At 41.6% G+C, this 25,147-nt stretch overlaps 1 protein-coding gene across 3 annotated transcripts in view; it reads left to right on the forward strand.

Moving 5' to 3' along the window:
- CUX2 (cut like homeobox 2) overlaps positions 1-25,147 on the forward strand; it is a 384,154-nt gene that overhangs the window by 273,781 nt on the left and 85,226 nt on the right. For all 3 annotated transcript variants that reach the window (XM_051972782.1, XM_051972780.1, XM_051972781.1), the window contains one exon: positions 14,611-14,689. In XM_051972782.1, the coding sequence (XP_051828742.1) occupies positions 14,611-14,689 (79 nt within the window). The remainder of the gene's footprint in view (positions 1-14,610; positions 14,690-25,147) is intronic.

A 25,147-nucleotide genomic window follows, 5' to 3' on the forward strand; every position in this document is an offset into this window, starting at 1 on the left:
GACGATCCTAAGAACATAAGCGAGTCAGAGCCAGGAAGGACTAGCTAATCTAGCCTCCTTATTTTTCAGAGAAGGAAACTGAGGCACAGAAAAAGGAAAGGACTTGTTCAAAATCAAATGACCAATAAGGCCGGAGGCTTGAGAGCAGTAGTGGGTGGGAATAGAAGATTGGGAGAAGATATGAGATCATGCCTCAGATATTTAGAACCTTTCTGCCCCTCGGTCTTCTCATCTGTAAGATGGGAATGATAAGCAAGATAGTCACAAAGCTCTATATAATCTGTCAGTTATTATTATCCACAGATGCTAGGTTTCTTCCGTATCAAGTCAGAGCTCTTTTTAACAAGCCAGATTTAGGTCAGAGTTTGGGCAAAGCTAGAACATAGCATGCTTTTGGGAAGCCAAGTCCCTCCTAATTAAGAGCTACCAGTTTTCATGCCCCATATTGCAACTAAGAACCATCCTCAGAGAACCTCATCGTTAGAGAGAGTTTAGGATTATTCCTTAAAGCAGGAAGCTAGCAAATGGCATACCCTCATCTGCCTCATCTATAAAATGGGGATAATAACAGAACCTGCAGCACTTTGTGAATATCAAATGAGATATCTGCAACAAGTGCCTGGCACATAGTAGGTATGATATAAATACTTTTCTCTTCTCTCCCCACCCCCAATCTCCTCTTTCCCCCCTTTTTTCTCCCCCTCCACCCCCACCAGTGGCCATACCTCAAATGAGTTTCTCAACACCCAGCTCCCTTTTGGATCAGATGCTGAAGCAGCAGCAACCTTAGGGTGTCCTCAGGACATTTGCTATTGCCCCCCCAAAATGAATTGAGGTTTCTGGCTGCCTGCCCAACAACATTTTATGCCCCGTCCTTGGATACGTTTTAGATGATCTGCAGCAGATGCAAAATTGCTCATTGTTGCTGAGTGGGGCATCGAGAAGGGCCTTCACAACACCCTGAGGGTAAGCTTCATGAGAGCTTTGCTGCTTCTTTTGCTCACCTTACAGTATGGAACAGAGAGACAGCCTCATGACTGGTACCAGTAACTTGGAGAGGAAAGGGCCGGGGCTCATGTCAGGAGAGAGCTGAGTTCCTGTCCTAGTTCTGACAATTAGTAGTAGTTAGTCATTAAAACATTTATTAGACACCTGTTGTATGCCAGGCACTGTGGAATACAAAAAAAGGCTTTTTTTTGTCAGTCCCTGCCTGTGGGGGAGACAATATACAAACATTCATGTACAAATAATGTATATCAAATGATATAATAATTATAAAATACTTAGCACTGTGTCTGGTACATAGTAGGTGCTATAGAAATATTAACTAATTTTTTTTATTATTGTCACACAAGATAAATTGAAGATAATCCCATGAAGGGAATTATTTTAGTAATTAAGCACTTAAATTAAGCAAAAGCACTTCACATAAACTGTCTCATTTGATCAGTACAAAGAATCTGAGAAATTAAGATTAAGTGACCTTCCCAAGACCACACAGCTAGGCAGTACCTGAAACAAGATTCAAACTCAAATCTTCCTGGCTCATTTTTGCCATGTATAAAATTTGGAGTTGGACTAAATGGTCTCCAAAGTCCCTTTTCAGATCTAAATCTTATCGTGGGAGTCTCACTTACATTGTCCCCTTCTTTGACCTTCCAAAGGTCCTGGGCATATCCTAAAATCTCTATTTGGTTTGGGACTTTGGTTTTGATTTTCATTAGAGTGTAAGCTCCCTGCAACAGAACTGTCTTTTGCCTTTTTGTATCCCCAAGGTTTAGTGCCTGACATGTAGGAGACACTTAATAAATGTGTGTTAGATAGAATTGAATTGAATTTTCAGGGTTTCTTCTTAGTGTAGGATTTTTTTTTCGGTTTCTCATCCCAAGAAGTTGAATTCAGGGAGCCTTCCAAATTCATTTTTGCAATCATTCATTTAGTCATTTAGTCATTAGTCATAGGGTCATGCAATGAGTCCCCATTAGTTATTCAGTCTTTTGCTGGGTACCAGGGGGAAGCATTCCCTTCTTTTGAGATTCTTTCTCCTCATCTTCACCTGGGAGAATCTCTTAATTCCTTCCAGGTCTAAGTGTTTTACATTTATTTATATGTGTAAATTTTGTCTTCCTCTGTAGAATGTAAGTTCTTCCCAATACACTGTAAGTTCCTTGAGGACAGGAACTATTTTGGTTTTGTCTTTGCCATTCAGTTCATTTATTCAGTGAATACTTCAGGTTTTCTTGGAAATTATACTAGAGTGGTTCGCCATTTCCTTCTCCAGCTCATTTTCCAGATGAGGAAAGTGAGGCAAATAGGGATAAGTGTCTTGCCTAGGATAGTGTCTGAATATTTAAACTCAGAAAGATGATTCTTTCTGACACCAGGTCCAAAATTCTATCCACTCAGCCATTTGGATACCTGTCTCCTAGCACATAGTAGGTAATTAATGAATGGGCAGATGAATGGATGGATAGATGGATGGATGAATAAATACATGGATAGATGATTGAATAGATGGATGAGTGGATGGATGGATGGATGGATGAATACATGGGTGGATGGAAAGATGAATACATGGATGGATGGGTGGGTGGATGAATGGATGGATAGAAAGATGAATACATAGATGGATGAATGGATGAATACATGGATGGATGGAAAGATAATATATGGATGAATGGGTGGATGAATAGATGAAAGCACACATGTGGTCCTAGTCCTCTAAGAGTTACAATCAATTGAAAAAATGCATAAAATCAGTATATTTGAAAAACTAAGGAATACAAAGAGTCCTCTCTCTGATGAATGTCATGCCATAAAAAGAGTGCTGGTTTTGACATCTGAAAACCCAAGTTCAAATACTAGCTCGTCTTACTACCTGGATAACTCTGGGCAAATCTCTTCCCCTCTCTGACCTCAGCTTCCTCATATGCAACACGATATACCTAGACTAGACTAGGTAACCCTCTCCTTTTTCACCCTCAAGTCTTAAGTTTTTCAAAAATCAAAGATTTATAAAGCTAAAGAGGCAGCCTCAGAGGTTGACTTGTCCCGGGAGCCTCTGGTGTTTACAAGTTTTCAGTTCCTGACACCTTCCAGGAGTGAGACTGGGAAAGGATGCTAATAATAATAATAATGGCTCACCTTTCGGTAACACTTTACAGTTTACAGAGTGTTTTCTTCACAACCATTACACTGTGAGATAGGTAGTGTAGCACCAACCCTCTTTTATACCTAAGGAAACTGAGACTTGGAAAATTGAGATGCTTTGCCCATTATCAGACAGCCAGTAAGGATCCAGACCTCCTGATTACCAGTCTAGTATTCTCTCCCATTAATCAATAAGCATGTATTAAGCACCTGCTATGTACTAGGTATTGTGCTTACACTAGGAGATGCAGAAAAAGGCAAGAGAAGCCCTGCTCTCAAGAAGCTTATGTTCTAATGGGGGAGTCTGCATACATGTGTGTATATGTAATATGTGAATATACAGAACGGATACAAGGTAATTTTGAAAGGAATGACTGGAGCAGTTCAGAAAAGACTTGTAGAAGTCGCTACAAGGTTTTTCTCACGCAGGAACAAAGAGAAGTCTCATTAATCTGATCTCCATCCTACACACACACACACACACACACACACACACACTGTCCAACGATGCCATGGACCAAGGAGGGCCCAAGACTGTGACCCTCCCCTTCATCTTCACCCTTAACATGGGTCCACTACAACAGCTTTTAAATTTAATTTTAAAAATTAAATATTCAGTTACAAGTTTAAAATATCAATAAAAGTCATCAGTTTAAAATTAAAGCAATAACTTATACTAATATAGTTATCAGTTAAAATAACAAAATTATAATTTATGTGTTATAAATTAATAATTAAAAAATAAATATACCATTTTCTGTTAAAAAATAACAATAATAATAAATTCACAGCTCCAGAACATCTTTTTAAGGTTTTATTTAACAGCATATATCCAGGGAAAGATGTTTATCTTCACCTTGCTGCCCAACATATTTTTCCGTGTTTTATCTACTTACTCCTTCTACCAGCCTTGTCATTGATTAGTGTGAGCTCAAGGAATCCTGACTCATTTTAATGTTAGAATGTAGAATGAGGTCCACATCCTGCAAGAGGCCTTTCCTGGACCCCCACCCACTGCCATTGATCCTCCTCAAAAGCTACTGACTGTCTACTCTCGATGTATCTTGTATGTAGTTATGTGCTTGCCATTTCTCCCACTGGAATGGAACCTCCTTGAGGGCAGAGAATGCTTTGATTTTTCTTTGCATCCTCAGCACTTAGGACAATCCCTTGCATACAGTAGATGCTTAATAAATGCTTACTGATTGATGGATTGGTGAGACTTCAGCAGAACAGAAATCCAAAAAGGGAACAGGAAGCAATCTTTTTGTAGACAATGGTCTTGGGTTCAAATCCAAGTGTGATTTGAGGCAGATCACTCCACCTCCCGTGGCCTCAGTTTACTCATCTGTAGAGTTAATGAATGACCTCTATGGTCCTTTCCCTCTCCAAACCTACAGTCTTTCAACCATTTTGTTTCTGTAATTTAGTTATTAGCTAGGATTTATCTTTTATTTAAGGTTTGCAAAGCACTTTACAAATCACATCACATTTTTATTCTCAACAACAATCCTGGAAGGTAAATGCTATTATTATCTCCATTTTGCAGAGAAGAAAATTGAGTCCCAGAGGCAGGATTCACTTCTACTTTTCAAGGCCCGCTCTATCCATTGAGCCACACTGTCTCTGGCTCACACATTTAGAAAGTACTTCAAAAACAGGCTTTCTTTTATTGAATTGAATTTTAGCTTAACCAGAACATTATTTCCAGAGGCCCAAACTGCCTGCTTCTACTATTACTAAAATTCATTCATTTCTACTCAACTCAACATAATAGGAAGGGAGCATCAGGTTCAAATAACACCTGAAGGAAGTAATCTGTATGCCTTAAAGGGTTGTAGGAATGATGAGCGTATTCTATTATGATATTTTTATTATATTATTATAATTATAAAGTCAAATATCTCCGTTTGGGGGTGGCAGTTGTAGAACAATCCATAGCTCCTTCTGACTAGAGCATAGGGAGTTGACGGATCCTACAGGGCTGCTCCAAGGTGCTCCCCTCCCCATCCATCATCTCTAAGTGCTCGTTGGCTGAAATGTCCCATCCCCCTCCCCACCCTCACCCCCCACCCGTAAATAAACAAACAAATCAGGAAGCTAGCTGTTCAGGCCTTGGAATCAGGGACTTCCTCACCAGCTGTTAAAGCTTTCAACTCAAGTGAATGATTTATGCCCATGCATTTTAAATGACACGAGGACAAACTTCCTATGTGCAGGTCAGATGCTGTATCTGGGGCCCATCCCCAGGGCCACGTTTCGGCATCAGAAGACCCTCCTCCGGGACCGTGGGCGCTCTCCAAGGTGGATGCAGACAGGGCCGGGTCTGCTCCCTTCTCCCTATTGAGCTTCATCTCTCCCAGCCCAGCTCCCATCACCACCCATTCCTCCCGTCCCTCCCCCACCTCGGACCAAGAGGGACCAGAGTCAACAACCAAATATTTAAATAAAAAGGAAAATTCTTATTTTTTATTTAAGCTCCAGCATTAAATGATAATTTCCATTTGCTCAGCCCTATCAATGATTCATGGTGGCTGTGTTCCTAACAGCACCGTTAGGAATTCCGCCAGAAGCAGATGAGTCCTGTTTGACTCTCGGCGCCTGGCACACCCTGGCAGCTCGGGGATGGGGCTGATCTCCTGTTTGCTTTGGTCCTTCCAGATCTCATATCATCTGCCCCCTTCTTCCTACCACCTGAATTAGTCTGACTTTCTTGAGCTAGATGTACCATCTCTCTCTCCCTGGCACAGAACTGGGACATCTCAGCATTTGAAGGATCTTGGACCCAGATCACAAGCTTATCTCTAACAAGTGGTCATCCATCCTCTTGCTTGAAGACCTTCAGTGAAGGGGAGCTCACTACCTTTGGGGTAGCTCAGATTGTTAGGAAGTTTTTTAGTTATGTAAAGCGTAAAGTTGTCCCTCTACAGCCCACTGCTCTTGGCACTCCAGCAGAACAAACCTAATTTCTTTCTTCTTCTTCTTCTTCTTCTTCTTCTTCTTCTTCTTCTTCTTCTTCTTCTTCTTCTTCTTCTTCTTTCTTCTTCTTCTTCTTCTTCTTCTTCTTCTTTTGCTTCTTCTTCTTCTTCTTCTTCTTCTTTTGCTTCTTCTTCTTCTTCGTCTTCTTCTTCGTCGTCTTCTTCGTCTTCTTTGTCTCCTCCTCCTCCTCCTCCTTTTCTCTCTCTCTCTCTCTCTCTCTCTCTCCCCCCCCCCGCTTCTCTCTGTCTCTCCCTCCCTCTCTCCTTCTCTGTGTGTCCCCACTTGATTGATTGGGTACCTGCAATTTGTTGTGTTGTTCTCATGGAAGAGATGGAGAGCTATCTAGTAGAGTTAGGTAAATTCTAAACTAGTTGGGTAACTGGAGGCAAAGAGTATTAATTAGTGATTAGAATGCTTAATGATTCTCTGTATAAGCCAAAAAGAGGTCTCCAGTGGAGTACCTAGGGCTTCTGTCCTTGCACATATTCTGTTTACCATTCTTACCAATGACTTCAATAAAAGTAGAGAAGATATACTTATCAGATTTGTAGAACTAGAAGAGATAACTAACACACTAGATAATAGGATTCACATCTTGACTGGCCATAACATTGAGCTAAATCTGATGAGATAAAATTACAGAAGGGAAAGAGTAAAGTCTTTCACTTCGCTTCAAAAATCCAGTTTCACAAGTTCAAAATGGCAGAAGGAAGCAGGGCTTGACAGCAACTCATCTGAAAAGGATCTGGGATTTTCATCGGTCCACTAACTCAATTTGCATCAATAATTTGATACCAGCCAGGAAAGCCGATGTAATTTTGGGTTTTATTAAGAGAGGCCAAGTGTTCGTGACCAGGATGGTGAGAGTCTTGTTGTCCTCTGCCCTGACCAACCTCCCACTGTGGTACCATGTGCAATCCTGGACCTCAGAGACCATACAAAGGAGAGAAGCCATGATTATCAAGATTGGTATAAAGCTAATTTTAGGCTGGAATTCAGAAAACTCAGGGAAGAAGATAAGAGAGCTATTGCTAAGTGCTGAAAGGGCACTTTCATGCAAAAGAACCATATTTGATGCAAGAGTAGAATTGGGAACAGCGGGTGGATCTGGGCTTGACGTGAGGGAAAACTTCCTAACACTTTGGTCTGGCTAAAAGGAGAATAGGCTGCTTAGGGCAATAATAGTTTCCCCTCTACTGGATGTCTTCAAGAAAAGACTAAAATGACAATTTACCAAGATGATATTGAGGAGATTATTGGTAAGCTATGGTTTGGAAAGAGAAGAAAAGAAGGAAGGAAGGAGGGAGAGAGGGAAGGAGAGAGAAAAGAAATAAAGGGAGGGAAAAAAGAAGGAAAAAGCAAGGGAAAAAAGGAAGGAAAGAAGAAAAGGAGAGAGGAGGGAAAGGAAGGAGAGAGAAAAGGGAAAGGAGAGGAAAACATATATTAAATGTTTATTATGTGCCAAGAACTATGCTCATTGGCCCTTCCAGCCCTGAGGATTTTGTATAATCTTGAATACCAACCAAAGGGAATCATTATTGATTTTTTTCAGTTGACCCCTTACAGACTAGCCTAGTTCCCCAGCCTAGTGAGGATTTCTTTCATGTATAAGTTAATGTTAAAATCCCTTCCAACTTACAAAATTCTGTGATAGTCTCAGACATTTAATTGTTGATATGTTCTCAATACTGAGTCAAAATCTGTCTTCTTGTAATTTCTGCCCACTGTTCTAGGTTCTTCCTACTAGAGACACAAGGAACAAGTCTCCTCTTTCTTCTGCCCCATAAATATGTGAAGGCAGCTCTCAGGTTGTCCCTTTGGCTGCTTTCTTCATGTTAAATATTCAATTCCTTCAACTATCGCTTGGATGACCCAGTCTCCCTAAGGAACTCTGCCCAATGGAGGTCAGCCAATCCTCCATTTCTTCCCCCATCTTCCTGGGTTGTGTTCAAAAGATAAACAATTTGAGCTGGAAGAGTCTTTAGAGATCATCAACTGTATATATCTCATTTACAGATGAGGAAACTGAGACCCAGAGAAGTTAAGTATCTCATCTAGAGCTTAATATCTGAGGCAAGCTTCAAACTCAGACTTCTTGACTCCAAACCCAGTCCTTGATCAATCACATGTCCTTCCCCAGCTTTCTCCCAGATCCTCTGGAACCCCAGGAAACTGTGATCCATCAGCTGGTGGAAACCTGGCTTCTTGGTGTCCCAAGAGTTGCCATTTATAACCTACTTGATAGACGGGAACCAGAAGGAAGAAACAGTTTCTCACCTCCCTCTGGCTTTAGCCTCTGCCTGATACGTATCCACACAACTACACCTCTTATTTTAATACCTGGGAGACCAAACTTATTTTAATCCTTTATCTATTAGGGAAAAAATGTGTGATGTCAATGTCTTGTGCTTTGTCAGCCACAGACTATTTCTGATGTTGAGATTTCAAAGGGTGGGTCTCTCCATTTGTATCCTTTTTGAAATAACACTGCCTGAACTGCCCCTACATACTCTTCTCTTCCTCTCTCCTTCTCTCTCTCCTTCTCTCTCTCTCTCTCTCTCTCTCTCTCTCTCTCTCTCTCTATCTATCTATCTATCTCTCTTTCTTTCTCTTTCTCTCTTTTTTTCTCTCTCTCTCATTTCTTTCTCTCTCCCTTTCTTTCTCTCTTTCTCTCTATCCCTTTCTCTTTTTTTCTTCTCTCTCTCTCTGATCTCTGTGTGTATATCTGTCTTTCCCTCTCCCTCTTTCTCTCTTTTTCTCACACATTTATATGCACTCTTGCGTTCGCTCCAGAATTCTGTGCCTTTTTCTCTGCCCTTCACAGAGAAAGGTTGTAGTTAAATAAATATGTTTTTATTTATTTATGCAAAAGTATGTTCAAGGGAACATAGACGAATTTTTTTCTTTTTGTCTCTCCAATAAGTGATGTCATTTAGTAAGTAAAGATAATGGTAATATAAGAAGACGAATACTTGAAATTTGTAAAGTGAAAAGAAAGATAAATATCTTTATTTCCATTTTACAAATATCAAATATTCTAGAGGGAGGGAGAGAGAGAGGGAGGGAAGGAGGGAGGAAGGAAGGAAGGAAGAAAGGAAGGAAGGAAGGAAGGAAGGAGGGGAGGAAGGAAGGAAGGAAGGAAGAGCATATATTAAGTCCTCCCAGACTTTAATACTCTTTCATCTCATTTGACTCTTTTGACCCTCACAGCTTCCTAGGTTGCTTTCCCCCAGACTCTCCCTATAGCTTATCAATGTATCTCCTCAAATAAAGTCTCAGAACTGAATATAGTCCTTCAGGTATGGTCTGATAATTACAAAGGACATTGAGACTGTAACTTACCTAGTCGTTGGCAGTTAATAAGACTTCTTCCTCCATTTTAATAGTTAAAGAAATTGAGATCCAAAAAGGAAATATCATTTGCCCCAAGATTAATGTTCCCCAGTTGCTAACTCCTTTTCTAGAATGCAGATTGACTCCCAATCAGTAAATTATTTCAAAGTGGAATGGGACCCCACAATAGGTGATGAGTTCCCCATCCTTAGAGGTGTGCAGGCAACATCGGATGACCTCTTATAGATGCCTGGGCAGAGGATCCTTTTCTTGTCCAGGAATGGGTCAAACTACATGGCCTCTGAGGGCCCTCTCACCTGGTAAGACAAAAGTTGTCCCTCTGGGAAGTCACACTCTATTCCTAGGAAATCTTTGCTCAAAATGATTTTGAACTTCTCTTGGGAATTGTCTTCAAGGCCTTCAGCCACATTAAAAAATATCCATTTCATTGCTTTCTAATCATGGCACATATTAAAAGTCTAACCAATATATCCAGCTTGCCACCCACCTTAGTCACCAGCCTTCCCTCTGAAAAGCTTTGGGCCATTTCCAAAATTCAAATCCACCCTCAACAAGCAAAGACCATTCAAACAGTTTAAAAAAAGAAGTAACCTTAGAAACTGTCTAATCCACCTGCCTCATTTTACAGAGGAGGAAACAGAGGCCTTGACAAATTAAATGATCTGGTCACCATGATCCAACGTTTTGTCCACTACGCCACCTATCAGTCTCTCCAAAGAGCATTCAGAAGGAAAAACTAATTTTTTTATTGAATTGTCTTGACTGTGAATGAATCACAGCTACTTCCAAATGAGGAGCTTTCAGAAGGGTTTTGAAGAAAAGATTTTTTTATTCATATAACATTTTATATTCATATAATATTCATCTTTGAAATAAATGAATAGCCTCTGAAACAGACTACTCTGAAGGAGTCCACATTCATTTGAATGTCAATGGTCTAGTATGTTTGTCTAACAGTCAGATAACACTTGGTTTTATAATCCTAGCAAAAGAACTATCTGGATTAAAAGAAGTCAGTAAGCATTTATTAAATACCCACTGTATGCTAGCCACTGAGAATAAGTGCAGCACAAAATGAGACAGCAAGGTGGAGAGGGCAGGGCAGGGTTGATGGGAGAGTCAGAGGCGGGGAAATGGGCCCCTTCTTAAAATGAAGTTCCAAAAAGAATTCAGTAATAGGAGGGGAAAAGGTACCACAAAAGGCAGAGGGATGTTCCAGGGAGAAAAGGGCACAAGTGCTAAGGGAATTTCAAAAACACAAAGGCAGCAGAAGTGGAAGAAGAAATGCATCGAGTCCAAGGCGAAGTGATGGTTGGAGGATTTTTTTGTTACTCAAACTAATTAAGTTATGTTAACTAAGCTAGTTTTTTTTTCAACTCTGCCCTGTGGAAGCCACAACTGGAGTTCTGTTCTAGATCACACCTCTTTGGAGTTTTGTTCTAGATACCAGATTTTTGGAAAGACATTGATCCTGATTTTCTTTGTGACTTAGTGATTAAATTTCCTGACTTTCAATGCTCTTCCAAAAAATGAGAGCATTGAACTAGACAGACACTTAGGATTCTTCTAGTTCTAGCCAGTTTCTAGAATCCTTTGTTAATAGGAAGGCATCCAGGGAATGGAAAAGCAGAATACCGAAAGACCTTCCAGCATCACTGGAAGAAGGGGGAGATATTTTACCAAGAGGGGCAAAAAATCTTAGCAAGGAGGCAGAGGATGCAGGTACACGTGAGCATATTCAAATAACTAAAGGGTTGTCATGGAGGAGAGATTTGTTCTGTTGTCCACAGAGGGAAGAACTGGGAGCTATATGTAGAAACTGCAAAGAGATTAATTTTGTCTGGTTGTAGGGAAATACTCAGGAGCGATTATAATTGCCCCAAAGTGGACCAGAATTCTCTGGACAGAAGAAGGTTCCTCCTTCTTGGAGGTCTTCAAGCCAACTCTTTGTGACCACTTGCCAAGTGTGTTATAAAAGGGCTTCTTGGGGGGATCTAAGTTGGACTGGATGACTTCTCAGGTTCTTTCCAAATCTTAAAATTGGATTTTATGAAAAGATATCACAAGACAACAATTTCATAATGTGGCAGCTAATGGTAAGACAGAGAGCACCGAGAATGGAGTGAAGAAGACCTGAGTTCAAATGTGATCACTTCCCTGGTAGGATTACGGTCCTGAGCAAGCCATTTAAGTTCTGTCTGCCTCCATTTCCTTCTCTGTAAAATGGGATTTATGTTCCCTGTGTCTATCCCAAAGTGGAACGGGCTGTGTTCATCAGGAGGTGGTGAGTTCCCCATCAGGAGAGGACTTCCATCAGCAGCTGGGTTACATTACAGAAAGCCTTCAAGCTCAGACGTGGCTTAGATTTGGAGCCATAGACTGAAGTTGCGCGAGCTCAGCATTATAGACATCTCAGATGAGGGAATATTCCCAGAGTGCTTGGTGATCATAAAAGGATATAAACAAGAATTACCAACACCATTATTATTATCAATTTTATTATACTGCCTTTGTAAAGAGCCGATTAGAGGCAGCCTCAGGAAGCCGTCGTTCCTAGACTGAAGGCAGACCCCAACGATCATGTGGTAAATGATTAAAAGGGAGAAGATCTTATCAGAAATGTTTTATAGGGATATATTTAACTCTGACTTGAAGGCGCTGAAGGGAAAGACGAATGGGGAGATTTTAAATGAATAAGAAAACGTGGACATTTATAGCTTATTCAAATGTAGGACTTAGAGGCTTGCAGTTAACCCAGTAACATGAGTAGAACCCTGGACTGGGAGTCCAGCAGACCTTTCTGGGTTCAAATTTTCTTTGGATGACCCCAAGCCTCAGTTTTCTCTTCTGTCAAATGGGAATAACAGCACTGACCTCACAGGGTTTTGTCTAAATCAAATGAGATGTTATTTGCAAAGTGCTTTGGAAACCTTAAAGTGCTATAAAAAATATTAGCTACTGTTGGTAGGGAAGTGATCTGGTTTAGTGTCTAGAGCAAACTTGACTAGGCGGCAAGAAATCTGAGTTCAAATTCAGCTTCGGGACTCCTTCCAGTTGTGTGACCGTGAGCAAGTCACTGAATCAGAAGCCCAGTTTGCACATGTGGAAGATGAGAGTAATAAACAGCACTTACTTTATGGGGTAGTTGTGAGTGTCAGATGAGAGTATATGTAAAGAGCTTTGTAAAAACCGTTAAGTGAGAGAAAAATGTCAGCTGTTGTTATATTATTGTCTCGAATGACTCAGAAAAGCAGGACTCAAAGTCAATTTTAGTTCTGTACAGTCTGGGGAAGGGAGAAAAGGGAGGAGGGAAGGAAAGAAAAAGAGAGGGGGAGGAAGGGAGGGAAGAAAGAGTAAAAGAGGAAGAATGGAGGGAACAAAGGAAAAAGGAAGGAAGAAGGGAGGGAGGAAAGAAAAAAAAGAGGAAGGAACAAAGGAAAATGAAGGTAAAGGGGAAGAAAAGAGGAAGGAGGGAGGGAACAAAGGGAAAAGGAAGAAAGAAGGGAGGGCGGAAAGAAAAAAAAGAAGGAAGGAACAAAGGAAAAAATAAGAAGGGAGGAAAGAAAAGAGGAAGAAGGGAGGGTACAAAGGAAAAAAGAAGAGAGGGAGGAAAGAAAAAAGGAAGGAAGGAACAAAGGAAAAAATAAGGAAGGAAGGGAGGGACAAAGGAAAAAAGGAAGGAGAGAGAAAGAGGGAAGAAGGAAGGAAGGGAAGGAGGGAGAGTAGAAGGGAAGGAAAGAAGGATAACATAGCTAGGAAATCATATCACTGTCAGATTTTTCTTTAGCAGAAAGAAAATATATTTTCTTATCTGTCATATAATCCCAATCATAACCCACATCTCCTATAATAAGACCATTGCAAAGGTCCCATCAACTCAAGAACCAGTGCCTGAGACATCGCAGCCAAATACTCAAGTGTGGACCATCTCAGGAACTCCTTGGGGTGGGATTTGACAGTCGTGGTCAAATCAATCACCAGGCAACGAGGCATTGAGACCCAAAGCATCTTGTTACTATTGTGTGGGCCACACAAAGCCCGTTTGGCTCGGCTGAGGTAGTTGAGACGGGCAGAGCCCCAGCTGGTGCCATTCTCCAGGATTTGGAGTTGTGTCTGTGTGTCTGTCTGTTTGGGAGTGTGTGTGTGTCTGTCTGTGTCTGTGTGTCCGTGTGTGTCTGTCTGAGTGTGTGAGTATGTGTTGGGAGGGTAAAAGCGGGGTGGAGGCCAGAAAGACCCCTCGGTTGTGTGGCAGGCACTTGATCGCTGTTTCTGAGTGAATGAAGGCGCTCTGTCAGCTCCCAGAATGCTATGGTTTTGATTTCCTCATTCATTCGATGCCATCGATGTCTCACTCCTTGTTCAAGAGGCCATGTGATGGCCAAAGAGCCCTTTTAACTTTTTTTTTTTAATTGGAACAACCACTCTGGGCTCATCCTAATTTTTAGAAACAGGAAACTGAAGTCTTCTCCAACTTAACCCTTTCCTCCAAAACACACACATTGGGGCCCACATGTGCGCACACATACTGCCTGAAAAAACACAACAGATGTGTCATGCGAGCATCCTGCATCTGGAACAGCTTAAAAGAGGCCCCTCGGCTAACTTAGGATGTCCCCCCGCCTCATCTCGGTTTCCGAGCATCCTTCCAAGTTCAGCCCGGGCTGCGCTCTTACACAAGGGCCTTCCCTGATCCCCCAATCACAAGCCGCTTTTTCCTCTCAAAATAATTGTGTTTTGCCGATTTGTCTGTATATCCTCACCCCCACCCTTCCCCACCCCACGAGTTCCTTAAAAACGGAATGGTTCTCATGTTTGTCTTTGCAAACCCAGTGCCTAGTAAGCTGTCTAGCACACAGTAGATGCTTAATAAAAGCCTTTATTAATTAATTATTAATAAGTTAAAATGTCAAATTAAATTAATCATAAGTAAATAATTAAATATTCATATAATTAATCGATGCAGTTAGTGGGCTTGTTGCAGAATCCCTCTCGTCCTGCCCTCCCCCCCCAGGGTTGCACTAAAAAGCTAAAGTTCCGCCCCAGATTTGACCCCCACAGTTATCAGTGATCTCTCTTTTTTTTTTTCTCTCTTTCTTTCCTGTCTTTTTTTTCTTCCGGATCCCAAAGGTGGTTGCCCTTAGTAAGAGGAGCCAGGAGGCCGAGTCTGCCTTCCTGAGTGTCTACAAGCAATTAATTGAAGCCCCAGGTAAGAAATGCCGGGACCACTTAGGTGAATAATTAATGGTACGGAGGAACTGGTAAGACTTGCAGACAGAGGTAACCTAGTAGCTGGAGCCTGAGCAGACTGAACTCTGTGATGGATTCTTGGTGGAGCCCTGCTGTCCTGGAGGTGAGGTTTCTGGGTACCCCTCTTTCCTGGAGGTGAGGTTTCTGGGTACCCCTGTTTCCTGGAGGTGAGGTCTCTGGGGACCCCTTTTTCCTGGGGAATGCTGCTGGAGCAGGTACTCTCCCTCCTCCTCAGATTCCTGCATTTGTTTTGTCCCTCTGGTTCAACAGATGTTGGCTGGGCAGCTGGCCAGCTTTCCCATATTTCTCCAACAGCTCGTGGTCTAGCCCTTCCTTGGCCCTCTGACCAAGCGAGAAGCTGCCTTTAAAGAAAGGCTGTTTTCCTGCCAAGGCCCAGTGCCCGATGATACGTAGATATAGAAAAAGGCAACTCCCAGCCCTCTCTGATGGTGAACAAGATAATGGAGTTGGATATAGACTCCATTGATCTGCTATTACTACCCCTTTCCTACTTTCCTTCTACTCCGGTCGCCCTTTCCTGACTGTATCTCTACCTCCAGTGCCACTGCAAAATCAACACATTATAGGGGAAGGGCTTGGGATTTGGAGCCTCAAGGTCTGGGTTTAGATTTTGTCTCTGCTACTCGCTAGCCAAGGGACCTATGGAAAATAGTTTTGTCTCTAAAGAACCTCAGTTTGCCTCTCTGTAAAATGGATCAGAGGGAATGGGTAATAACCCCTAAACTACTCACCCCTTCACGATCCTTACAAGGAAAGTATTTGGAGGCTTTGAAACACCCAATACATTTGAGGTGTTTTTATTATCAACATTCAGTACCACCTCTCCCCCCCTCAATTCTCTAGAACTAATGGGCAAAAGTGCTGACTTAGAATGTCCCAAAACTACAGAATCCTGGATTCTCAGGTGAGCAAGAATGTCACCCTAATCCAAGTGTTGCTAATGAAAGGGAACTGTGACGTAGATAATCCAAAGCCTTGATTAATTATCAATAAACTAAAATAGAATTTTAGAGCTGGGAGTGACCCTAGAGCCAAGAATATCAAAACTGGAAGGGCCTTAGAGCATGGATTTCAGGCATAAGAAGGGTCTTAGAACTTAGATACAGTTAGGAGGGACCTTAGAACATTGATGTCAAACATAAAAGGGGTCTTAGAATAGGGAACATCAGCTAGGTGGAGCCTTAGAACATAGAATGTCAAGATTGGGAGGGAGCTTAGAACATGGAATATCAGGGCTGAGAGGGATCTTAGAAAATAGTATGTCAGGGCTGGGAGGGAGCTTAGAATACGAAATGTCAGGGCTGAGAGGGAGCTTAGAACATGTTCTCAGGGTTGGGAGGGAGCTTAGAACATGGACTATCAGGGCTGGGAGGGAGCTTAGAACATGAACTGTCAGGGCTGGGAGGGAGCTTAGAACATGAAATGTCAGGGCTGAGAGGGAACTTAGAACATGGACTCAGGGTTGGGAGGGAGTTTAGAACATGGACTATCAGGGCTGGGAGGGAGCTTAGAACATGAACTGTCAGGGCTGGGAGGGAGCTTAGAACATGGAATGTCAGAATTGGGAGAAAGTTTTAAACATGGAATGTCAGAACTGGAAGGGCCCTTAGAACATGAAATGTCAGATATCGAAGGGGTCTTAGAATAGGGAATGTCAGCTAGGAGAGGACTTAGAACATAGAATATTAAGGCTGGAGGGAGCTTAGAACATGGAATGTCAGAACTGGAAGAGCCCTTAGAACCTAGAAAGTCAGAATTGGGCGGAACCTTAGAAATCATAGTCTCATTCAGCACCTTCCTTTCCAAGAGACTGGGACCCAGAGAGAGGAAAAGGCTTCCAAGGACACTTGGTTAATAATTGAAACAGACCCAGACTTCCAACTGAGATCTCCAGATTCGTTTCTATTTGATTGTAAGATGCAGCCAATAAAGCCTCACCCCCTCCCCAACAGTTTGCTTTCTTACAAGTCTTTTCTTAAGCTAATATTACAAAGACACTGCATAACCTGACTGAGTTGAAAGCAGGAGACACAATTAGAAATAAATCTGGGTGGGCAGAGAGCCAAGTCGAGCAGCAGGATGACCTGGCCCAGGTATCCCCCTAACAATACCAACTGTGTGACTCTGGACAAGTGGCTTAGCGTCAGGGGGCCTCAGACAAAGTAAACTGCAGAATGGGTGCTAATTTGCATTCATGGAAAGCGTTTCCTCATTGAGAGTTCCTTTTACAAATGAAATTCCCAGGCCCTCCAAGAAAGAGTCATCTCTCAGAAGACAGTGGTCTATCCCTGACTCGGACTTTCTGCCCTCTCCCAGGCACCTGATCTCTTTCTTGGCAACAGCCAGGAGTCTTTCCACTCATGAGCTTCAGTGTGCAATGGAAAGCTTTCCCCGACTTAACCTGCCCACAAGTCCCTCCCTCCTCAGAGACCTGTCCATGCAGTCTAATTCATTTTGGCCACTTTCCATTTAAAGTGCATGTAACTTTCACATCCCAATGGCCCCTAAATTAACTCCATATTTTTTGGTACTTTCTGTGCATGTGGAGCAAAGGTAGTAGAGACAGAGACAGACTGCCCCCCTCCTCCAGAGCAAAGGGCTCAGAATTATTTCACATGAGAACTAATTGAAGAAAAACGAGAGTATGAAGTCCGGAGAATAGAAGGCTCAGGGTCATCTGATCATCAATTTCCAATAATCCACAGGTTGTGGTGGGAAATCCAAGTGGCTCATTCGTCTCTGTCCAGCTGGGTAGTAAAGGGTGGAAATTAAAAAGGGACTAATTTATGCTTGGAGCTCAGAAAGATCTTCTGATCATTGGCTTTGTCCCACGATGGAATGGGCTGCCTCTGAGATTAATGGGATTCTTCCTCACTGGAGATCTGTTAACCAAAGTCCAGCCTCTCTGCCTCCAATTTCCTTGTCTTTGCACAGGCTAGACCCCATATCTACTTTAAAATCCCTAGCAGTTTTCTACAGAAAGCCTTCTCTCATCTTCCTAGTTTATTTATTAATGCTTTCTTCCTCAAAAGCTCATTTTTGTCGTCATTCAGTTACGTCCAGCTCTTCATGCATGTCAGTAATGTCCGTTCATGGGACGTTTCATAGGAAAGCTATCGGAGGCCATTTCCTTCTCTGGTAAATTAAGGCGATCAGTGGTTCACACTCAGCTGGTCGTAGTCTAAGTCTGAGGCTGGCTTTGAATTTGGATCTTCCAGGTCCAGCACTATCTACTGAGCCACCGAACTGCCTCCGAAGGATCGTGGATTATATTTATCTGTCCTTCCTACTACTACTCCCAATAGAATACAGACTCCTGCTTCCTCAGGGACAACACTCCGGAATTTTTAAAACTGGGTTCAGATTCTGCTTCTGACGCTTATTAGTTGTGTGACCTTGGAGATGATCTCTGAAGTCCCTTCCAGCTATATATCCTAGACAATCCGAGGACTCTTTTTTCATGGTATTCAATGTTGGAAACCAAGGCTGACTCAAGAGACCCAATAATTCCCTTGATTAAGAGAAAAGTCCCATATTCCTGCCACCCCCCCCCAACTAAAAAGGAAGGTCATTCTTAGCCTGATATGGGTTTTGATTGCCTCATTTCCCAGCTCTCCTCAGTACGAGATGGGGGAAGTCGGCCCCAGCTGTCAACAAGTCTGAGAATGAGCAGCCTGTAACTGATGGAGATGTACCCTACAAAAGGCTCCTTCAGGGCCTCTAATTCATTTTCGAGACATTTAAGAATAACAAAATGTTTTAATGATTTCTTAGGGGAATTAGGAAGACATATTTTTGTTCTCATTAAATTTTATCTGGAGATACAAGAATCAAATGTCAGCTCAGTTGCCAGTGTTCTGAGAATCTCAGCCCCAGCTCCCTCCCTTGGAAATAATATTCCGTTAGAATTCGCCAGAATGCCCAAACGCTCACTCCCCTGTTTTTCTGTTTCTTGACAGGCAAATTATTTGTCGAAGGCTTTTTTTTTTTGGAAGCCCTGATTCAACATTTTTGTTTTGAATGGCTGCTGTCAACACAAATCTTTTGCCGAGAATGCTATATGGTCTGATTGCTCAGCAAGTATTTTGATAAGTGAGCTGGCTGTATGTCTGTAATTACGAAAGAAAATCGTAAATCTTTTTGATATTGTTCACACAGATGTGGCGTGAAGTAAAAAAAACAGAGCAGTAAAAACGTGTTAAAAGCATAATTAATGTCATTGTTGTCGAGGATGATTTGATTTAAACCTCATTCTGACTTCTGTATCGGTGACGGGCTGATTTCTTTATTGTGTTTGCCGAATCACTGGGTACCCGCCTGAGCTTAAAGGGAGCTAACTTGTTAACTGAGTGATTAGTTAAAATCAGGGCAGCCAGTCCAGCAATGGCCTGGCAATAGAGATGAGGCAAGGAGAGGACTGACATGGTGAGTCGGATTTTCTCTTCCTCTCTTTCCCCCCTCTTTCTCTCCCTTTCACATTCTCTCATCTCCCTCCCATTCTTTCTTCCCTGCTTCCTTCCTTCCTATTATGATTTGTATTCATTTCTTCCCTCCTCTCTTTTCTTTCTTTCCTTCCTTTCTGTCTTTTTTCTTTTTTCTGTCTTTTTTCTTTCTTCCTGTCTTTTTTCTTTCTCCTTCTCTCCCTCTCAGTTTTACCTTTTTTCTCTCCCACATTCGTTATCTTCTTTTTTCTCTTCTCCTTTTTCAATTCATCTCTCCCTCTTTTGTTTTCCTCTTTTTCTCCCTAATTTTCTTCCTTTCTCCCTTTTTTTATCTTCCTCTTTTTCTCTTTTCAGTCTTTCTCTTTCTCTCCCTCTTTTGCTATTTCTCTCTCTCATCTTCCTCACTTTCTTTTTTTACTTCTTCTCTTTCCTTTTTCTATTCTCTTTCTCTTTTTCTTTTCTTTCATCTTCCTTTTTCTTTCCCTTATTCTTCCTCTTCTCTCCATCTTTTCCTATTCCTCTCTTTTTCTTTCACCTTCCTCTTCCATTATTTTTCTTCTTTTTTCCCCTCCCTCTTTTTTTCTCTTTCTCTTCCTTTTTCTCCCAAAATTGGAAATTTCAGGTTTTTGCAGTGAGTCCTCTAGACTTATTGTTGAAAGAATGATCATTTACCCAAGCACTGGATTTCAGGTTATCTAAATTCTGGGTTTAGCTCTTGCTACCTTCTTTCATCTTTGTAATGGATAATACTTTTGGCACATAGTAGGCATTTAATAGTTATTTCTTGAACTGGACTAAAAGCAAGTGTTCAGGATCAAGTGTTGGGATCACCAGACCAATATGGCATCTAGATCATTAGCCCTATCTGGTGTTTTGCCTACACATGTGCATGCATGTATGTATGTGTGGTATCCTATGTGTAATGTGTAGATAGAGCTATAAGACCTAAACATCTATTATGGTGTGCATGGGTCTGTCTATTTTTCACAGCTGAAGACTGCTGTCCAAAGTAGAGAAGAACAATTAGCAAATTCATTCATTAGGGTCCTTTTATTCTCTCATTGACAAGGCTAATCATTCGTTCTATTCTTTTTAAGATGTACTATTTTTGAACCATTAGGGCACCCATTGGCAAATGAGATTATGTTTGAATTTCACAAAGGGGACCCAGGCCCTATCAACAGTTTCTGAAACTGGTTAAGATTCAGCAATTCAAAATACTTTTACTTTTAAGCTGAGACGTGATTATCCTTTGCAAAAGGAGCAGAAATAAGTAGTTTGCTAATTTAAGAATTGTCAAACTGTTCTTCTGTATGGTATATGTTAGCCAGCAGTATATCGTACATAGTCCCCATGAAAACTCTAGGGTTGGGAGAGAATGAGAATTTGCATTATTGGTCTTTGGGGGACGCCCTGTATCTAATTAGCACTGGAATTGAAGTTTGGAACTTCAGTTGGGTTCAAGTCCAGGCTCTGTCACTGGATGTTTGGGCCATTTAATTTCTCTGTGCCTCTGTTGTGAAATGGGAATAACCAGAGTAGAAAGCTTGCAGGGTGGTTCTGAGAAAATTCCTTTGTAAGCTGCCAATCGCTATGGAGATGTCAACAATGATTGTTGTTATTATTACAGTGAATGAATAAGAGAGAAGGTTGGATCTATAACGGTACTGCCCCTATAGACTAGGAAGGAGCTGCCAGAGGCAGTGTCCATATGGACAAGGAAGAAATACTGAAAAGGAAAAAAAAACTATATTGTAGTCATGGTGTAAATGTAAGTTATTACACTAGCTCTAGCTAGTTGTTGGAGGTGAAAAAAATTTGTTCAAAATGGAAACTGCCTTTAGAAGAGGCAATGAAGTACAGTAGAGAGATTATTGATTTAGGAGATAGAGGACTTGAATTCAAATGCTGCTTTAGATATTTATTGCCCATGGGATCTTAGACAAACCATTTCCCTTCCCTGGACCTGTTTTCTCATCTATAAAATGGAGATAATAATAATAATAGCACTAGTGTCCATGATCAAATATATAAGATAATATTTTAAGTAGTTTACAAATTTTAAAGTTTTTATAACTATATTTAAAATATCATGATTATTATATTTATATTATATTGTTATTATTATTATTATCATCATCTCCCCAACAAAAAGAGCATGCTGAATCTGTCTTTCCCATCCAGAGTTATTGATCAGGAAATGGAACAAAACTAAGATGGGAGCAAAAACAAGTGTAAGAAGAAGAGTTAGGGAGCTCAAGAAGAAGACATTTAGGACAACTGAGGCATAACTTGGGATAGTCAGTACCCTTCCTACCAGCACACAGCTGGTCATGGGGTCAGCTATTTAAATGGGACCTAAAGGTTATTGAGTCAAAGCTCTTCATTTGACAGATAAGGAAACTGAAGTTGAGAGCAATTCAGCAATTAGGCCTAAGGTCACACAGTTGGAAAGGTTAAAATACTGGTCTTCTAGATTTCAAGTTGAGTACTTTCTCAACTGTACCGTTGTGTATCTTAGGCCCACATACAGCCTCAGAAGTTCGGGTCCCCCCAGCCCTAAACAGAGAGAAAGGGAAAAGCAGATCATCACTGAAGATTCATTTCTCAGCAGGCTGCAGGAGAAAGGGGAGTGCACAGCTAAGTCACAGGCATTGGATGGGTGAGGGGAGGGAAAGGGAAGGAAAGAAGGGAGGAAAGAAGAGGAGTGACAGATAAATAGAAAGAGGGGAGGGGGAGAGAAAGTGATAAGGGAATTGGGGAGGAGGAAAGGGAAAGATAGAGGGAAAAATAGAGGGAGAAAGAGAAACAGGGAGGGGGGAGAGGAGACGGAGACAGGGAGTGAATGTTGCATACTAAAGCAAACACTCCTACTTCCTTTCACCCAAAAGCCCAAGGTCTCTAGCCACAAGACCTTAGAGCTACTTCTGAAGCCCTCTCCTCATCATTATCCCACCTTGAACCAAAACGATTTTTTCAATGACCTTGACTGAACACTCAGCATTTTTTGGATTAGATCATCAAAAATCCTCAGAAATGCAAATGTGTTACCTAGGGGGTGTAACTCATTAATTGGTGGTCAACTATTTACCCAAAGTTAGTTTCTCTATTATTCCTAAGGAAAGTTCAAGAACCTAATTAACCAATCAGTAAGCATTTATTAGATCCTTAAAAGGTCCCAGGTACTGTTGATATAAAGAAAAAGCAAAAAATACTCCCTGCCCTCAAGGAGCTTATGTTCTAATCAGGAAGATAGCAAACACTTCTGAACTTTGTATGTAGAAGGAAACCTTAGAGGGAAAGGTAATGGTAGCTGAGGTGCTGGGAATAATAGATCTTGAGCAGAGACGAAAAGGAAGATGGGTATTTTTAAAGTTAGAGATGGTGAGAGAGAGAGCGTATGGATATAGCCGGTATGAATACAGCTGGTGCAAAGGCATGGAGATAGGAGATGATGAAGTGCTATGTATAAAGAAGAGCAAGTACGTCATCCAATATAGCTGTAACATGGAATATGTAGAGTCAGTAAAATCTAAGAGCAAAAACATAGAAAAGGGCTATCTGGTGAAGAGGTTCAAATGCCAAACGGGGTTTTTTATTTGACCCTAGAGGTAATAGGGAGCTATTAGAGAAAGACTTGGTGAGAGGTTGCACTTTAGGAAGTTAACTGCGAAAAATGGATAGAAGTGAAAAGAGAGGTAAGGGACCAAAATAAGGAGTGTTTCTAAAACACCAATATACCCACCAATAAAAGTGGGCCTGTCCCCAGAAAGGATAATACAGTGGTGCATCTTGGAAGCATTGGAAACATTGGACACGTGAGGAATTGGGGGCACAAGATTTCAACAAATATCAGTGATTCTCAGTTGAGGTGTCCTCTTTCTCCCCAAGCTGAAATAGTTGGCAGATCTACCCTTGAGTGGTTTTTGAAGTACCTTTGGAAGGGAGGGAGGGAAGGAAGGAAGGAAGAAAGGAAGGGAGGGAAGGAGGGAAGAAGGGAAGAAAGGGAGGGAAGGAGGGAAGGGAGGGAGGGAAGGAAAGAGGAGAGAAGGAAAGAAGGGAAGAAAGGAAACAAGAAGGAAGGGAAGGGAAGATGGAAGGGAGGAAGGAAAGAAGGGAAGTAGGGAGGGAGGATGGAAGAAAAAAGGAAGGGAGGAGGGAAGGAAGGAAAGATGGAGAGAAGGAATGGAGGAATAAGAGAGAAAAAAGAAAAATAGAAAAGAAAGAAGAAAGAAACAAGATAAGAGAGGAGAGAGAAAGAAAGGAAAAAAAGAGCAAGACAGAAAGGAAGGAAGGAGAAAAGAAAAGAGAAATTGAAAGGAAGGAGAGAAAAACAAAAAAGGGAAAATGGCAGGAAGGAAGAAGAAATAAAAAGGAAGGAAATGAAGGAGAGAGAAAAGAAAAATAGAAATTAAAAGGGGAAGAAATGGTAAAATGAAGGAATGAAGGGAAAAAGAAAAGAAGAGGGAAAAGAAAGGTATGAGAAAAAAGAAAGGAGAGAAAGGAAAAAAGGAGAGAGAAGCAAGGAAAAAGAAAAGAGAAAAGAAAATAGAGAAATGCAAAGAGAAAGAAGGGAAAAAGCAGTAGTAAAAAAAGAGAGAAGAGGCAGAGATTTGAGGGCAAATAAAAGGAAAGAAGGAAGGAGAGAGAGAAAGAAAGAAAGAAAAAGAAAGAAGACAGGACTCAGTAAAACCCTCCAGCATTAGAAGTTAAGGCACTGGGCTCAAAGTTAGACTGACAAGTGGCTGTCAATACCCAGTGCTCAAACCCACACAGACGCACTCAGTCTGGCCCAGATGGTGGGAGGCTTCTGTCTCCGTGATATTTTGGAGGGGTTCACGCATAGCTCTGCATATATGTGTTTTTAAACAGCTTCTCGGACGTCGTTTCTTTTCCTCCCGTTTCCCTAAAAAAAGCCCAACAAACCCCCGCCTGCCGCTTCCCCTCAGATGGACCTAGTAGGAGTGTTAAGAGGCCCTCTCTCTTCCTCGATTCTCTGCAGATGCTAAAATATATATATATATATATATATATATTTCTCTGTCTATATGTCCAATAGCATCAGCTAGTGGCTGAAGTTAGAATAGTTGCCTTAAATCGAGTTCCCGAGACAATACCTTTGGAAAGGCTTGTCTTATATTAAAATATTATAAATCCTTTGCCGGCTTCCTCTGGAGGTTCAGATCTACTGTAATCAAAATGAATTAGTCATTTGATTAAGTGGTTTTTATGCATAAAGAACAGGTTAGGGGCTATCGCACAAAGACTGTTCCATTTTCCATCCCTTTTTTGTTTGGTTTTGCCATTTCCTCCTAACTGTCAGGAGCCTCTTCGGGCATCTCCAACATCCCTGTCGGCCCTCCTCACTCAGTACATCAAAAGGACTGTTACATTCAAACGCTTCCAAATTTGAGTTCTGTTCTTCCTTTTTTTCTGGTGGTTCTTCAGAAGGGGAGCGGGGAGGGTGGTGATCTGGCAGCTGCCCCGATCCATATATTGACATGAAGCTGCTCAGCTCCGGACTCCCAGGTCGTGTCTGCCCGTGCCCTTTTCTAAGCTGGGGCTTTCCCTGAGAGCACGGTGGCTGCTTGAAACTAAGAGGAGGGAAGCTGAGCAACAGCAAGTCACCATATACTCGTGTTTCCAAGGCCCAGGATCTCTGCGCAGATCGGGCCACCGGGTCCTCACGGACCACAGATGTCCCTTTGAAACATCCCAGAATAAGAATCATCCAGTTTCTACCTGATGCGCTTCTATTACAGAAAGCTCACGATCAATCAATCCTAAGACCATAAGATCACAGGTATAGAGTTGGAAAGAATCTCAGGGTCAATCGACCAAAAGCATTTATGAAGTTCCTACTGTGTGTTGAAGGGAGGGAACAGTGAAAAAGCCAGTCCTCTGGCACAAACTGGCTCTGTAGACCCTAATAAATCACATAACTGCTAATAAAC

This window comes from Antechinus flavipes, chromosome 1, assembly GCF_016432865.1.
Source record: "Antechinus flavipes isolate AdamAnt ecotype Samford, QLD, Australia chromosome 1, AdamAnt_v2, whole genome shotgun sequence".
NCBI classification, from domain to species: Eukaryota; Metazoa; Chordata; class Mammalia; order Dasyuromorphia; family Dasyuridae; genus Antechinus; species Antechinus flavipes.